The 16,564-nt window shown below is 39.8% G+C and overlaps 1 protein-coding gene across 1 annotated transcript in view; it reads right to left on the bottom strand.

Annotated features, from left to right (window-relative positions):
* The window catches only part of LOC101858620 (poly(ADP-ribose) glycohydrolase), a gene marked incomplete at its 5' end in the record, with an annotated part of 59,810 nt that extends 44,964 nt beyond the window's left edge, over window positions 1-14,846 (bottom strand). The window contains 4 exon segments of the mRNA XM_013080931.1: window positions 831-885; window positions 9,775-9,842; window positions 13,291-13,357; window positions 14,749-14,846. Coding sequence (XP_012936385.1) covers window positions 831-885; window positions 9,775-9,842; window positions 13,291-13,357; window positions 14,749-14,830 — 272 coding nt within the window.
* Window positions 14,847-16,564: the final 1,718 nt, after the last annotated feature.

The following is a 16,564-nucleotide window of genomic DNA, read 5'->3' as shown; positions in this document are numbered from 1 at the left end:
TTAAAATAGCTCACATGACAAATAATGGCTGACATTCCATGGCCCTACCTGTCAAAAAGTAACAGTGGGCATCATTATCTAAAACCATTCTTATATGACTGTAATGCTACATTTTCTGTTATACCATGTGCACTATTATCACATTTAACCAGAGCCTCCTTAACCCCAAACAAATCCAAAACTCTACTAGAATCCCCAAGATTGGAAATGGAGTGTGTGTGTGTGTGTGTGTGTGAGAGAGAGAGAGAGAGAGAGAGAGAGAGAGAGAGAGAGAGAGAGAGAGTCTTATCATAATTTGTCTATTGCCATTCCAGTAGTTTTTAATGTGGCTGTGAGTGAGGGGTTTTTTTGTATTCTGCATTTTTTGCGCAATATAAATGCTCTGTGTCATTTATTACTATTTCCCTTTCTTCATACACTCAAATCATCACTGCAACCACTCTACAATTAGGAATCTGGATAACTTTTTAACTGGTGGTGCCAAAAATTTTGCTTCGGCTCATTTTCATTCGTTTTTACAAATTACTCTCAATTTTAAAATACAATATCCCATATACATATATCGCTGTTCCTAAAAAGAAAAATTAGCAATTCTAAGGCGTTTTAATTGCCCTGAAAAGAGGAGTCAAAAGGGGATACTCTTGTTTCTTGTCAAAGTGAAAGTATGAGCCTCCAGTAAAAAATCAACAACAAAAATTATGCTCTCAGAAATTTCATACAAGTGGAAAAGAGTTGGTGCCTTGCCCCCAAAAAAACCCAGAGTTCTTGCTCTGACTTATGCACAAGGATGTTCCAATTATAGAAAAGGTTAAAAATAAAGCAGATCATACCCATTGTCAGATTCCTCAATATTACTGTTTAGAGGTTTATCCCTTGAAGCACCTCCTGCAAAGACAAGGAAAAGAAAATAAACATCATAATAAACTTCTCTTTCTTTTTCTTTGACTGTCCTAACAAAAAAGGAGGAGAGACAAGGACGATAGATCCTTGACAGGAAAAAAAGAGCAAACCACAGCAAAGCACCTGCCAACATCCCACATAATAGTCAATATGTTTGGAATCGAAAAAGGTGTGGTGTTTTGTTCTAGTAAGAGTTTTACGGCGCTCGCAAGTGCATAAGGTCATATGAGCGTGCGAAACAAAAGTTGATCTCATTCACAACAGCTCACTGCACAGCTTGGCTCGAGTCAACGATCAGATTTTAAATAGTTAAAAATTGGAGGTCAAATAACAATCTTAAAAATGGTAATCTAATCTAAAAAAATCAAAATATATGTATTTACAATATTCCATAAAGGTCAATGGCCTTTATAAAATCAAGGATTCTGTTGGGATCAACGACGAAAAACAGGTCTTGTAATTTTTAGCATTGAAATATTTCATTCCGGTCTCTCCAAAGTCTAGACATTCTGTTAAAATGTGTCTAATGGTAAAATCTGTGTCGCATCCGACACCAAACAGCTTCTCTTCTCCCTGAAGGAGGTGTATTTGTGTGTCAGGGACATGTGTCCAATGCGTAATCAGGTAAAAATGATTTTGTCTCTTCTGGAGAGGCCCGAAAGTTTTTGCTGACCCAGATTGGGCTTGATGGTGTGTAATTTATTCTTTTCTTGTTTTTTTCCGATGAGTCTCCCACAGAGGTGTAGTTTTTTTACTTTATTTTTAAAGTCAATCTGTGGGAGAGTGTTCATCGTTGATCCCAACAGAAGGGACAAGGATTCCTTCATAAGGAGGTCCACTTACTCGTTTCCTCGGATGCCCAAATGGCCAGGTAGCCATGCGAACACGATACTTTTCCCGGTTTCAGTCAAAGCGTGTATTTTTTGTTGTAACCTGACTATTTTTGGGTGTAAGAGTGTGTAGTTTCTCATAAGTGAGGTAATGAAAGACAGAGAGTCAGATAGGATAAGGAAAGATTCACAGATTGGCTAGGGAAATTTTCTACGGAGTCCAGTGCCAATGGCAGAGGCCTCCGCAGAGAAAATGGAAGCTTCGGAATGGAGTCTCCTCTGGTGTGTAATGTTAGAGGATAGGGCAGTAGCGCCCAAGGTGGAGTCCAATTTAGAGCCATCTGTGAAGATAAGCTCCGCACCGGGGTATTTTTCTATAAGTTTTTTGTATTCTGCTATGTTTTGGCATTTGTGCTTGCTTTAGTGTGTGTGGTCAGCTGAAACAGTGAAAGTCTATTTTTGCCTTGGTGAGGTGCCATGGAGGGAGTTCGGGGAAAATAAATTATTGGATGTCTTGTTTGGAAAATTGTATGTTTTTAAGGTCCTCAAGGACTTTGAAGCCGAAGGGTTTGATTAGTTTTCTGTTGTTTTGGAATTTGTTTAAGATGTCTGGGTTTGTTCTGAAAATACAAACATGTGCTGGGTTCTCTGGTGTTGAGCTTTACTAAATTGCGTACAGTAGTCTCCGCCTAAATGCACGGTGCTCGGGAGGGATCCTGAGCGTGTTTATACGGAGCATGCGTTTACATGAACCTTTGCAAGGGGAGGAAGGGACGCTGTCATCTCAATTCCTTATTACTCTGGTGATCTCCCTTGGAGGAGGGGGTCATTTTGGCAGATAATGTGACGATACGTGGCTGTTTTGTGAAGGATTCTCCGAGTTCCCGACAGGGCTTAAGAATACAAAGGGGGACAAACTCAAAGTAATGAATATACACTAAAAACGTCGGGAACAGATAGCCTATGAGGAAACGGTTGGTGATAGTCATAGAGACGACGGACCAGCCACGTGGCTTTCCAAGCGACCACCCCCCACCGTAAATTCATGCAGAATCATCCTTGAGAAACATTTTGTCTTGTGATTCGTTGAACGGGTAGATCTACGTTATAAGTTCTTCGAGCGCAGCTAATTAGGCTTACTTGGTTAATCTTTAATTCTATAGAGGCCTGTCTAGTGTTTTACGACATTTACGCATTTCGCGCATCAGGTCTAGATCTAACTAAACATTACACGCAGTCACGCAAACTCAAACACCAGTCAGAAACCTACTCTTAAAGATACATTTCCAGTGACCAATCAAAAAACATTTCAGTCCCCCCAATCCCATCCACCCCCCCCCCCCCCCCAACATATAATAGCCAGCCCGAGACCGAGACCGAGACCTATGCGTCAGTGGAAAGTAGGGTGTGTAAACGCTGTCTATCACTCTCTTTGTCCGGCGTGAGGGGCACTCTCACCAAATATCCGGTTTTCTAGTAAATTCTAGGCTTGCCTTATGCAAGCTGTGCAGGTTGTAGTGAAAATTTCCCCTTGCCAAGCTTAACTTGTCGGCATGTTTCACGGATCGGAGCGTGCATTTAGAGGGAGTGACCGTGCGTGTGTACATCTAAATTATATAGTAAAAAACCTGTCACAGGACGAAAGCGTGCGTTTGAGCGGAGCGTGCTTTTGTATGGCGTGCGTTTAGGTGAAGACTACTGTATTGTAGTGAGAGTTGTGTGTGTCTGAGTGGGAAGGATGGTATGTCTGCCTCGGCCTGGAGGCTCTCCACTGGAGAAGTGCAGAAAGCCCCCAGGGCGAGGCGAGTCCTTGGTTTTGTACTGGGTATACCATTTTCAGGACGAGGGGTTTTGCCGATCCCTAAACCTGACAGCCGTAGTCAAGCCTGGATCAGGCAAGGGAAATGTATAGATGGAGAAGGTGTGTTGAGTCCTCGCCCCACTCCGGAAGCGATAAGCGAAGGTCTTTTATGTGTGGAATGAAAATGAGTTTCTTGTCAAATATAATGCCAAGGAAATGGGCCTGGTCATTGACGGGAATCCTTTCCCAATATCGCATCAAATCCTGCTGCAGTACATGTTTGCCTGATCAGCAGAGATGCACGGTGCACTGCAACCGTCTTTGATGGGGAAAACGTGAAACCCTTATTATTTGCCCACTTTTCAAGTTTGTGCATAGATCTTAGTTGAGGTTTTCTTGAAAGACAGCATATCAGGAAGTCGTCAACATATAATGAGCAGTCTATGCTATTTGGAGGGTCTTAACGATGGAATCTATTAATAATTTCAAATAGGAGAGGAGAAAGGATGCTTCCCAGGGGAACACCTTCCTCCTGTTGGTGAGGACCAAAAGGGAGGATCCGACACAAATCTGGAAGGAATGGTTCTTCAGAAAATTGCCAATGAAGGCGGGGAGGTGACCGCGTATGCCGAGAGCGTGCAGGTCTCTGAGAATGCCGTACTTCCAGGTTGTGTCAAAGGCTTTTTCGTGGTAAAAAAAGATGGCGATCATGTGGCCTCCTTCGACAAACAAAGATCTCCAGGCAGACCAGATGATCCAGAGTGGATCAAGTTTTCCTGAATAAGCACTGGAGACCGCCACATGTCATATATATCTAGCAGGAGTGTAAGTAATTCTGTGGGTAAATGTCTAATGATCTGGTTGTGGATGTCATCCGGACTCGGGGCTGTATTGCTCAGGTCCGATATGCATGATGTCAGTATGTTTGGAATCGAGGAAGGTGTAGTGGTGTGTCTTACCATTTCTGAAGGTGTGATTGTGATAGGGATATTTTTTCTGGTTGCCTGCTCTTCTATGGTTTCAACGAGCACAACATATACACAGGACCTCTGAGATTTGTCTGCATATGAAAAGACTTGGTCTCGATCTTACCTACCTTACCATTGGGAGTTTGGAGGAATATGTAAAAGGAGTGAGTGAGCAAAAGGTGTTTTTAACTGAGAAAGAAAGAGGATTAAATAAAGGACAGGAAGAGTGGAGGAAGAGGAGGAGAAAGAAGTAGCAGAAGAAGAAGAAGAAATTGGACAAGTCAGCATGGCCCTAGGTTCAAAAGAGTACTGTACCTCAGGTACAGCACCTTGTTTGTCCATTTAACCCTTCCAGCCCCAGCCATTTTTGTGCACTTCCTTACCCCAGCCCCAGCCAATACAGCGGTACTTCTTCAGAGAAACTTGTATGCATTCTAAAAAGTGATCTAGTATCTTTGTAATGAGGTTTAGGTAATAACATAGAACAGTGTTCAAAGGTAAATGAACGAATATTATGAAAATTACAGTTTAATTAGGTTCGCTAATTTAGAAAAATGCGCAAAATTGGTACCTCCCGAAACAAAATATACGCTCTTGGAATGGTGGGAGGTACAAGCTGTGCTGAAAATATACACGCTTGGGGCTGGAAGGGTTAACACTTTCCCTACCGAGAGCCGCATGCTCGCGGACGTGGCCTCGCTGGACCGAAAGCCGCAAAATACGGCTCCGGTGGCTCGCTATCTATTCCAATCCAGTAATGAAATTCTCGCCCGATCCTCGGTTTCAATATAATAGAATAGACTTCCTGTTAACGGATACGAAAGAAAATATATCTCCGAGAGATGATTTTTTAGTCATTTCAAAGCTTTTTTTGTCCCCTTTGAAACGGAAAAAAGAGAAGAGACCTATGCGTCAGTGGAAAGTAGGGTGTGTAAACGCTGTCTATCACTCTCTTTGTCCGGCGTGAGGGGCACTCTCACCAAATATCCGGTTTTCTAGTAAATTCTAGGCTTGCCTTATGCAAGCTGTGCAGGTTGTAGTGAAAATTTCCCCTTGCCAAGCTTAACTTGTCGGCATGTTTCACGGATCGGAGCGTGCATTTAGAGGGAGTGACCGTGCGTGTGTACATCTAAATTATATAGTAAAAAACCTGTCACAGGACGAAAGCGTGCGTTTGAGCGGAGCGTGCTTTTGTATGGCGTGCGTTTAGGTGAAGACTACTGTATTGTAGTGAGAGTTGTGTGTGTCTGAGTGGGAAGGATGGTATGTCTGCCTCGGCCTGGAGGCTCTCCACTGGAGAAGTGCAGAAAGCCCCCAGGGCGAGGCGAGTCCTTGGTTTTGTACTGGGTATACCATTTTCAGGACGAGGGGTTTTGCCGATCCCTAAACCTGACAGCCGTAGTCAAGCCTGGATCAGGCAAGGGAAATGTATAGATGGAGAAGGTGTGTTGAGTCCTCGCCCCACTCCGGAAGCGATAAGCGAAGGTCTTTTATGTGTGGAATGAAAATGAGTTTCTTGTCAAATATAATGCCAAGGAAATGGGCCTGGTCATTGACGGGAATCCTTTCCCAATATCGCATCAAATCCTGCTGCAGTACATGTTTGCCTGATCAGCAGAGATGCACGGTGCACTGCAACCGTCTTTGATGGGGAAAACGTGAAACCCTTATTATTTGCCCACTTTTCAAGTTTGTGCATAGATCTTAGTTGAGGTTTTCTTGAAAGACAGCATATCAGGAAGTCGTCAACATATAATGAGCAGTCTATGCTATTTGGAGGGTCTTAACGATGGAATCTATTAATAATTTCAAATAGGAGAGGAGAAAGGATGCTTCCCAGGGGAACACCTTCCTCCTGTTGGTGAGGACCAAAAGGGAGGATCCGACACAAATCTGGAAGGAATGGTTCTTCAGAAAATTGCCAATGAAGGCGGGGAGGTGACCGCGTATGCCGAGAGCGTGCAGGTCTCTGAGAATGCCGTACTTCCAGGTTGTGTCAAAGGCTTTTTCGTGGTAAAAAAAGATGGCGATCATGTGGCCTCCTTCGACAAACAAAGATCTCCAGGCAGACCAGATGATCCAGAGTGGATCAAGTTTTCCTGAATAAGCACTGGAGACCGCCACATGTCATATATATCTAGCAGGAGTGTAAGTAATTCTGTGGGTAAATGTCTAATGATCTGGTTGTGGATGTCATCCGGACTCGGGGCTGTATTGCTCAGGTCCGATATGCATGATGTCAGTATGTTTGGAATCGAGGAAGGTGTAGTGGTGTGTCTTACCATTTCTGAAGGTGTGATTGTGATAGGGATATTTTTTCTGGTTGCCTGCTCTTCTATGGTTTCAACGAGCACAACATATACACAGGACCTCTGAGATTTGTCTGCATATGAAAAGACTTGGTCTCGATCTTACCTACCTTACCATTGGGAGTTTGGAGGAATATGTAAAAGGAGTGAGTGAGCAAAAGGTGTTTTTAACTGAGAAAGAAAGAGGATTAAATAAAGGACAGGAAGAGTGGAGGAAGAGGAGGAGAAAGAAGTAGCAGAAGAAGAAGAAGAAATTGGACAAGTCAGCATGGCCCTAGGTTCAAAAGAGTACTGTACCTCAGGTACAGCACCTTGTTTGTCCATTTAACCCTTCCAGCCCCAGCCATTTTTGTGCACTTCCTTACCCCAGCCCCAGCCAATACAGCGGTACTTCTTCAGAGAAACTTGTATGCATTCTAAAAAGTGATCTAGTATCTTTGTAATGAGGTTTAGGTAATAACATAGAACAGTGTTCAAAGGTAAATGAACGAATATTATGAAAATTACAGTTTAATTAGGTTCGCTAATTTAGAAAAATGCGCAAAATTGGTACCTCCCGAAACAAAATATACGCTCTTGGAATGGTGGGAGGTACAAGCTGTGCTGAAAATATACACGCTTGGGGCTGGAAGGGTTAACACTTTCCCTACCGAGAGCCGCATGCTCGCGGACGTGGCCTCGCTGGACCGAAAGCCGCAAAATACGGCTCGGGTGGCTCGCTATCTATTCCAATCCAGTAATGAAATTCTCGCCCGATCCTCGGTTTCAATATAATAGAATAGACTTCCTGTTAACGGATACGAAAGAAAATATATCTCCGAGAGATGATTTTTTAGTCATTTCAAAGCTTTTTTTGTCCCCTTTGAAACGGAAAAAAGAGAAGAAAAGCGCCCCCCCCCCCCCCCCTGACTTCAGTATATGTGTCATATTTTCACTTCTATATTAGGTACACATACATAATTTTCAGAATTTCTTTGCATTACTTGAGTCAACCTACCTGGAAAGTTTGAATGATGCTGTTGTTGTACTTTTATAGATATGACCTTTCAAAACAAGAAAAATGTTTATTTCATATGACACCTTCGATATTGCATAATCACTTTTAGAAACCCCAAACTAATGTAATTGGAATAAATCTTCAATATTGTATCACCATCTCATAGCTTATTTTCTAACCTTCAGTTTGATGGGCCATATGATATGGTTTGAGAGCGTTTAGTTGGATGTTTTGACATTTTCCTTTGGTGGGGTAGGGGCGTAAAAACAGGTCAGGGAAAAGCTCTGGGCCAGTGGTGGATTTTGGCCTGGTAGGAAAAGAGTTAAAACACAGCTCTGAGTGGATTTACTAATAAATATTGATTAATGAGACAAGAAATGGTAAACTTCTATCTTCAAAGGACACTCAAGCTTGGGAAGTTGCCAAAATTTAGTGGCCATTTTCTCGCTAATTTCAGCTCTGACACCAGGTGACCCCCACCTCCTTCAATTGCAAATATCTCTATTTCTATTCAACATAGATGGACTTTTTTCTCACCAAAAGCAAGACAAACAAACAAACTTTATGATTATACCATTAACTCTGTATGCTCAAAAACTGACGAGTGCCGAATTCCACAACGTCATGACACAGAAGGAAAACAGAAAGTAATCAATACTCGCATATCTTGTCAAAAGTCTATGTTTCCTTGTCCTTTGCTTTATGGACAATCAAAAATCAAATATTATGGTTTGACACCAGTTCAGTAAAATCTTATTTTGTCAGGGTACTTGGCAAGTCTGCTGAAGGGAAACTTTTTGACCCTTTTAAAATGCAGATTACTACCAACACTCTCCACAAAATTGGTATAGAGTGACAAAGCTGGGAAAGAATGAAAAGAAAACAAAATATAGCAAGTTCACAGCATATTCTCCACAGTTCGTCTATCATGAGCATCACAAGCCTTTTTTTAATACAACTTTAGGACTGTTTACTACCATTCACTCAATGATCTCAATTCATTTCACGTCACCAAACTCAGCCATACCACCACCATTTCACACGGCTCTTTTAAAGTCAAAACAACTGAAGCAACAGTTTTAAAGAAAACAACAATAACTATTCGATCTCTCAAAATGACTAATCAGTCTTTCAACAATGTCTTTCAACATTATAAGTGTGTATGCCTAAAGAAAGGTACCAAAAGCAGCCAAAGACCATTTTGAGCTACAGGCTGATAATGACAAAAAATCACTTTTTTGACCAAAATGTGCTTCAATAAAAAAAATGATAGTTACACCAATTTTTAACAATGTGTTAACAGAGTTCTCGTTGATTTGACTTCTAAATGTTTTATTTTGAATTATTTTGAGGGTAGGGTATGTTTTAAAAGGATAATGAAAACTGCTTTTAAAAAATATTAAAAATCTATTCTTGAAGCACGTTTTCTCTTCCCCGCTATGTTTTACCATTGAATTCTAATCATGACATTGATGTCAACTGAATGCCGAATTGGAAATGAGATTTCAAAGAGTAAATACATTAGAAACAATTGAAAAATTGTCTTTTTTTTTTAGTTTGTATGTGTTCTAAACTGAAAAGCTAATTTTCTCAAAATTAGATCTTTATTATCTACCTCGCAAAATGTGCAATATCTCAAAAACTACTTGAGATCTCAAAAATTCATAAAAATAATGTGTTCAGCATTGAATGTTCTATTAAGTACAACCCTTAACTCTAAATGGTTAAAATCCAACTTTTGGGTACCTTTCTTTAGGCACACACAGCAGCTCTCCCCAATGTTGTTCCAGCACAGTATGAGAATGACATTGATAAATCAACCATTTACAATTTTACTGTGCATAAGAACATGTTAATATCCCACCTTTGGGAATGGCCTGAAGACACTTCAGTCAGTAGCACTGCCTGGGGGGGGGGGGGGCATCTCGAACAGATTCAATTGCATATATCATATATAACTTTTACTTACCACGAGAACCAGGAAAACCCTTTCTTTCATCATTAGCTGAAGGACCAGGTTTCAAAGCCTTCGCTCCCCTAATGAAGGTAACAAAATATATTGAGCAACATATGTAACAGAAATGAGAGCCTATAAGCTGTACAGTTTGTCTGTTTATTAGTTTTAGTGAAAATTTGCAGCGCATGCAACAAAGATATGTCATGAAGTGCTGAAGATAAGGTGTTACTAGACAGTAATATATGAAGCAAAGGCGGAAAGATAAAGACAATAGGTGTTCGATAGGAAAGAGGAAGCAAACTACACCAAAGCACCCCCTAACCACCCACCAAGTTTTTTTTATATATATATATATAGCTATTGAAAATTCCTCCATGCCTAAGGATAAGGAAATGTAGAAATGAAAACAGGACAGAAAGGAAATACAAAAACGAAAATGTAATGTTCACTTAAAAAACACACTAAAAACAAAAATGCTACAAATGCTTTATCTCAAATTTCATGTATGATTTCTCCACATTTTTTGCTCTTAGTTTGAAAGTTCTTACAAGCAATTCAAAAGAAGATCTAATGTGAAAACTACATTGAAGTCCGCTGAAACAAAATCTGCAGAACCGCCACCAGATTTTCTTCAGTTTGGATATTCAGTTTAGAGAGGTTGCAAAAATAGAAACAAAAAGAAAAGGGATTTTGATTTCTTTCCGTTTACTGCTGTTTCCGGATTAACCGTTGTGACTCTTATTGATTTTCACAAATTACTGTGAAGTGAAAAGTATAATATTCAACATATGTGAGGCATTGTGGTGAAATCAGGCGCGCATCAAAATAATGAAATCCAAAATATCGGCATTTTTAAATTGGATTTTTGTTTTTTGGCTAAGCACATTTTACATGTGTCCAATTAAAAACATTTTCTGGGTGCATTTTACTGAAATATGTTGATCAAAGGCACAAAAAAAGTAAATTTTCAGTTTCCAAGCTATGAAAATCACCAAACTTTGAAGGTCATTTTCTCACTACTTTTACCTCTGAAACCAGGCGACCCCCACCCCCACCATCTTTAAATGCGAATATCTCGACTTCTGCTCAAAATAGATGGATGGGTTTGGGGGTTTTTTTATAGTAGAAAGTAAGACAAGACAAATGAATTAGCTTTAAGACAATAAGTCTAAAGGTGTCAATCTTATCTTATCTAAATTAAGGGCCAAAAGCAAAGTATAGCCTGACAAAGACTATACTTGTGTGAATATCTCGACTACTTTTTAGGTAGACTGGTATTTCTTATTCAATGAATAGGTTTTAAGATTACACCAAAACTCCATATTATGCTCAAAAGTTTATGAGGGCCTGATTCCACTGCGTAGTGACACATTTTACAAACTAAATAATTATAATGACAACAATAATACAAAAGCAGTAAAAGAAATGGTAAAAAGAACAAAGAAAAATATGAAAATCAATGGGATGATTTGAACGGTACTTTTACTTTTACTTTTTCATCTTCTGTCGCCGTTAAGTGTCAAGGGGAGATGCAGTTTCCTATGGTAGGCCAGCTTTGCAGCTTTTTCAGTTGTGATGTTATTATTTTCTTAGGGTTTCCCTGACACCATCGATCCACCTTTTGCATGGCCTTCCTCTTCCTTTATAGCCTGAGTGCTTGGTGTTGTAGGCCCTCGAGGCTGGCAGGTCAGGTGACATGCGTAACAGGTGGCCAAATCATTTTATCCTTTGTCTTTCTATGTAACGCAGGCAGGACTCAGTGCCGATAGCTGCTCTTACTTCTACATTTCTCTGCCTGTCTCATCTTGTGATGTTAAGGGTTTTGCTGAGACATTTCATTTCGCATGTGGAGATTATGCTTTCATGGGTTTTGCTTAACTCATTCGCTGCGTATTATTTTCGGCTTGTGGACGAACTTTTTTCGGGAAGGTGGAATGAGATGGTGACTAGTGCGCAGTTAAAAGGTCTTTGGGGCCACAAATTCAAATAAATATTAACATATTATACACCGAAATTTTCAGTATGATTGGTAGAATACATTTGTAATGTTTATTTGTGAATTTTTTAACTTTGGTTCCTGTACAAGGCGATTATTCAATACAATATTGCTAGGATTCAGATAAAATTTGAAAATAACTCTAACTTCGGTGAAACTCAAAAAATATGTTTGCACCGAGTCAAATGATAATCAAAATAACCATAAATGAATACAGAACTGAAAAATATTGAAAAATTTGTAGTTATTTATGTACATTCCATAAAATTTGCACAGTTGGATCATGACATCCGACATTTAAAAAAAAAAAATTTTTATTTTTGATCTTGAAAAATGGACATGATGCATTCACAAACAGAAAAAAAACACTCGTATCGTATATGGAATTATTCAGAATTGCATTTGGAATAAACTTACACATCTTGAGTGGTACTTTTTAAGCAATTTCACAAAAAATAGTGATTTTTGGGCGAAAAAAATAATTTGACAATTTAGATCTAGATCTAGAACTGCAAAATATTGATTTCTCAATAACAGAGCAATGGCAATTTGAGCCCAATCGCATCAATATTCTAAAGAAGAGTCCTCCTCGAGGACCTCATGCATCGCCACAATGCCATGTTTGATGCTCTAAGTGAATAGTATAGTTACTCTTTTTTTGTGTGTTATTTTTTTTTTAATGTTGTCATAAATTATTTTCCTAGTTATTTTTCCACCTAACAAAAGTGTAATATTACATTCGTTCAAGACCCCCCCACCCCCCTCCCACCTTCTCACACTTTTCCTTTACAGGAGTTAAAGACCCCCCCCCCCCCTTCCAAGCATAAGAAATTATATTTGAACGTCCCTGGCGGGTTTTCTGGATGAATCGATCCATGTGTAGATCTACCCTCTTAGCCTAAGATTTAAAGTTTTTCACAAATTTTTATGCTAGATCTAGATATATCTTTACCTAGTGCTATGGAACCAAGCAAGCTAAGTAATCAGGCGATCATGTTTACGATTAATTTACTCTAGATCTAGATCTAGCTAAAAGATGATTCAGTCCAGACAGGACTATTGGGGGGTCCGGTCGGTTGTGCTCGCCAGATTGAGGGCGCAAAGCGGCTATCGTGGCACAAGTCGATTGGTCCCGGCTCGTTGCCTCCAAAACAAACATGTTATTTTCAGGCAACGAATGGGCACTGGCACTGGACACCCTGTAGTGCATAGTGGTAAATCTATTTCACATATTCAGGTACGAATTGTCCCCCTTGGCGTTGTTATTTTTAGTCTTGGAAGAAAGTTTCAGTCATTTTTAAAGACATTTTATTATTATTTTTCCAACTTTTGCAGAAAATTGGCTAAAATTCGCAAATTCACGAAAATGGCAAAAGTTACGCTGAGGGGAAAAGTTGCGCGTGCAAGTTGCGAGTTGCAGGCGCGAATTTCTCTGAAGAGAGACAGGCTAAGATCTGTTTACTGTTAACACCAACTCTTTGTTATCATACATATTCTGATGTATAATATGAAATAAAGATTTAAGCAAATACCCATTAGAGTCCCTGGAACGTTCCATGCTGCTCGATTCTGTGCCCAGCTGATCAACGTCTTCTTCACCTGTAAAATGATGCAAACCAGTTACATAAAACACTGTAAACGAAATTCACCTTGTTTGGTAAATATTTGGTACTACATCAGTAGAATGTGTGTGTATACATGAGAGTGCTCAAGTGTGTAAGTGTGTGTGCGTGTGTGTGTGTGGGGGGGGGGGGGGGGAGAGGAGACACGCATGCCAATATGTTTGCATTATATGAGTGCATGTGCATGCATGTATGAACGAGTGCGATGATATCTAATTCAGTAAATTTCTTCAATGAATTGAGCACACTGCCCCAGCCCACATGTAATATGACAGCCAGTCATACTGCTGACCTCAGTAAAAGTCGTGCTGTCATGTCAGGTAGTGTGGCGTCTGTCTTACAGTGGCCATCAGCTGCCCCGGTCCCACTTGGGTTTTGGGGGTATTTTTTCCCCCCTCTTATGTTACTTTATTTTGCCAATGACCTCTATAACTGGGTTGTTTGCATGTTAGCAGCATTTCTTTTCTTTTTTTTTTTAAGTTCTTACCAGGGATAATGAATTATGGAAGTTACATCATTGCAGTAAGAGACCATAACTTAAACCCTGTCCATAGCGGCCATCAGTCTATAATGGTCATTTTTTCTCGGAGATCTTGAGTGACCATTTTAGACAAGTTCCAATGATTGCGCTTAGTATATATATATATATATATCTTTTATTTGTCCAGTGCTCATTCTTTTACACAAATGATGCCATCTAGTTAGTAAAACGAAGTGAGCTTAATTGTTCAGCTGCTAATTTCTGTCTTTAGAGAGGGGGGAGGGGGGAAGGGGTGTCTATTTTCGGGTTAAACATCGTTTTTTCAGAAAACAGTAGGCCTAGTAGGTTATTCAACAGCAGATTAACAATAATGCACTTGGTTTACATATATACATGACCACACAACCATTTGTACTTTGGTTTTTTTCATAACGAAAGTCTGTAGAGTCCAAAGAGGAAACTTTATTTATACAAATAATAAACTTAATCTCTCCACACTTAGTCACTGAGTCACCGACTCTTTCTTCAAAGAAAAGACTTCAAAGGAAAAGAACTTCTGATCCACATTTCTGTTTCATAATCTCCGGCTCCAAGAAAACATTCAGGACCACAGCATGTGAGGAGCACACTGTAATCGTTCGCATTCTTATCCATTATCATTCCATCCCCATCAGCAACAAAGCACTGAACTCAAGTCTCTAAAGATGTCATGTCAGTTTTATCTTTTCTAAACTAAGGGCCAAAAGCAAAGTACAGCCTGACAAAGACAGATTGTCACTTAGGTGAATAGCATAAAAATACTGCTCCCAAATCCAAAGATTGGGGGATCCTTGTTCAACTGCTGCCCAGACCAAGCCAAGATGACAGTTCACTGTTTATATACTTACAATGTTTCCTTTTCTTTTCGTCTGTCCTTGTAAAAGACTCTGACAGAGTCGTCTGAATATACTTCTTTTCTCCTTGTGACATTCCTCTTTACTTTACCCTAATGCAAAAAAAAATAAAAAATTACAGAATAAATTACCGTAAAAAAGATCATAAGCTTTTTTCATATACATATATTACAAATATATAAATTTAAAAATTATACAGTGGTATGGGGTGGTGCTGGAAAGGGGTGGTGCCAAGTCACCTATCTGCAAGGGTCCAGTACACTCCCAATCAAGGTACTATAAGAATGGGTTTTGATATTTTTATTTCCTTTTTTGCATTTGTGAGCCAATACAAATAAAATGGCAGAACCAAAACATGCACAAAAGACACAAATAATGTAAGTTTTCAGTTTCAACGGACTAACAAGCTATGGAAATAACTAAACTTTTGTGGCCATTTTCTAGCTAACTTTGAAACCAGTCGACCCCACCTTCTTCAACCTCAAATATCTCCACTTTTGTTCAAGATAGATGGATATTTTTTTCACCGATAGCAAGACAGCTGAACAAGCTTTATAGTGATACCAATAAAACAGCACATGCCCCAAAACTGACGAGCGCTTGTTTTCACCGCGTCGAGATATGCACAGCCTCTGGGGGTCAGAGACAGGCATAGTGTTTTGCTGCCAATCACAACATATGGCCACTAAAACTGTTGCACATCAATTAATTTCAAGAAAATTTCACACCTAATGGCAAAACATCAAATTATGGGGAAAACAGTGAGGCATGCTTCCCTGTAACTCCCCATTTCTTTTACTTCAGTGGGCAGGGAGGCTTCCCCTGAAACGGAAACCCTCTAGATTAGTCCAAAGCGCAGAAATTACTAATTTTTAGGTTTAGCGTTAAGTTTATAGTGTTTATAGTTTGAATAAAAACCATCAAATATTTTAAATACTATTGATTTGTGACGGTCATTTAAAGTATAGATCTAGATATATCTAGATCTAAAGTCCAAAATATTTGTGTAAAATGGATAAAATTTAAATGAACAAGATTTAGGGAGCGGCTGTAAGAATAATTAATCTAGGCCTACCTGAGTGTCCTGAGCATGAAAGGGAGTGAAAGTATTTACCTAGTATAGCCCAATTAACGCTTTTTCAGTATTTCCTAAATTTGGGCCTAGATCTAGATCTATATAGTTGCAAGCGCCGTAAAACCCTTTACTATAAAAAAAATATATAACTCTGCAAAACATCGAATTATGGTCAAATTCAGGGGGCATGAAACCCACCAACTCTTCCAACTTGGGGCCAAAACCGGTGAATAATGGAGGGTGGGAACAACCGAAAAAGCGCCAACTAGATCTAATTCACTATTAAAATTTGAACTCCTCCCTTCACCCCTCCCTCCCACCCCCAAGTCTCCGCCTTTATTATTACAAAGAGACTATTCCTCCGAACGTTCAGAGAAACAGTGCCGATCTTTCTTTCTCCGAACGGTTTACGGCTTCCGGTCTCGTGCTTTTTTGCCTATTTGCGAGAGTTCTGCGCCAACTTTCATTCCCAAGCCAAACGGAAAAATCAGGTTATGTGTAGACTTCACCAAGTTGAATGAAAGTGTGCAAAGAGAAAATTTTCCCCTACCTACAACAGATCAGCTGCTAGCTCAACTCTCGGGATGTGAATATTTCAGTAAGCTAGACAGCAATAGTGGATTTTTTCAAAAACCACTAGAGAAAGAGTCACAAAAGTTAATAACTTTTATAACGCCATACGGGAGGTACTGCTTCAAGAGGTTGCCTTTCGGAATCAGCTCAGGAACGGAGGTC

This window comes from Aplysia californica, unplaced genomic scaffold, assembly GCF_000002075.1.
Source record: "Aplysia californica isolate F4 #8 unplaced genomic scaffold, AplCal3.0 scaffold00106, whole genome shotgun sequence".
NCBI lineage: Eukaryota > Metazoa > Mollusca > Gastropoda > Aplysiida > Aplysiidae > Aplysia > Aplysia californica.
The sequence above is the reverse complement of the archived record's forward strand: the minus strand, read 5'-3'. Positions and strand labels throughout refer to the sequence as shown.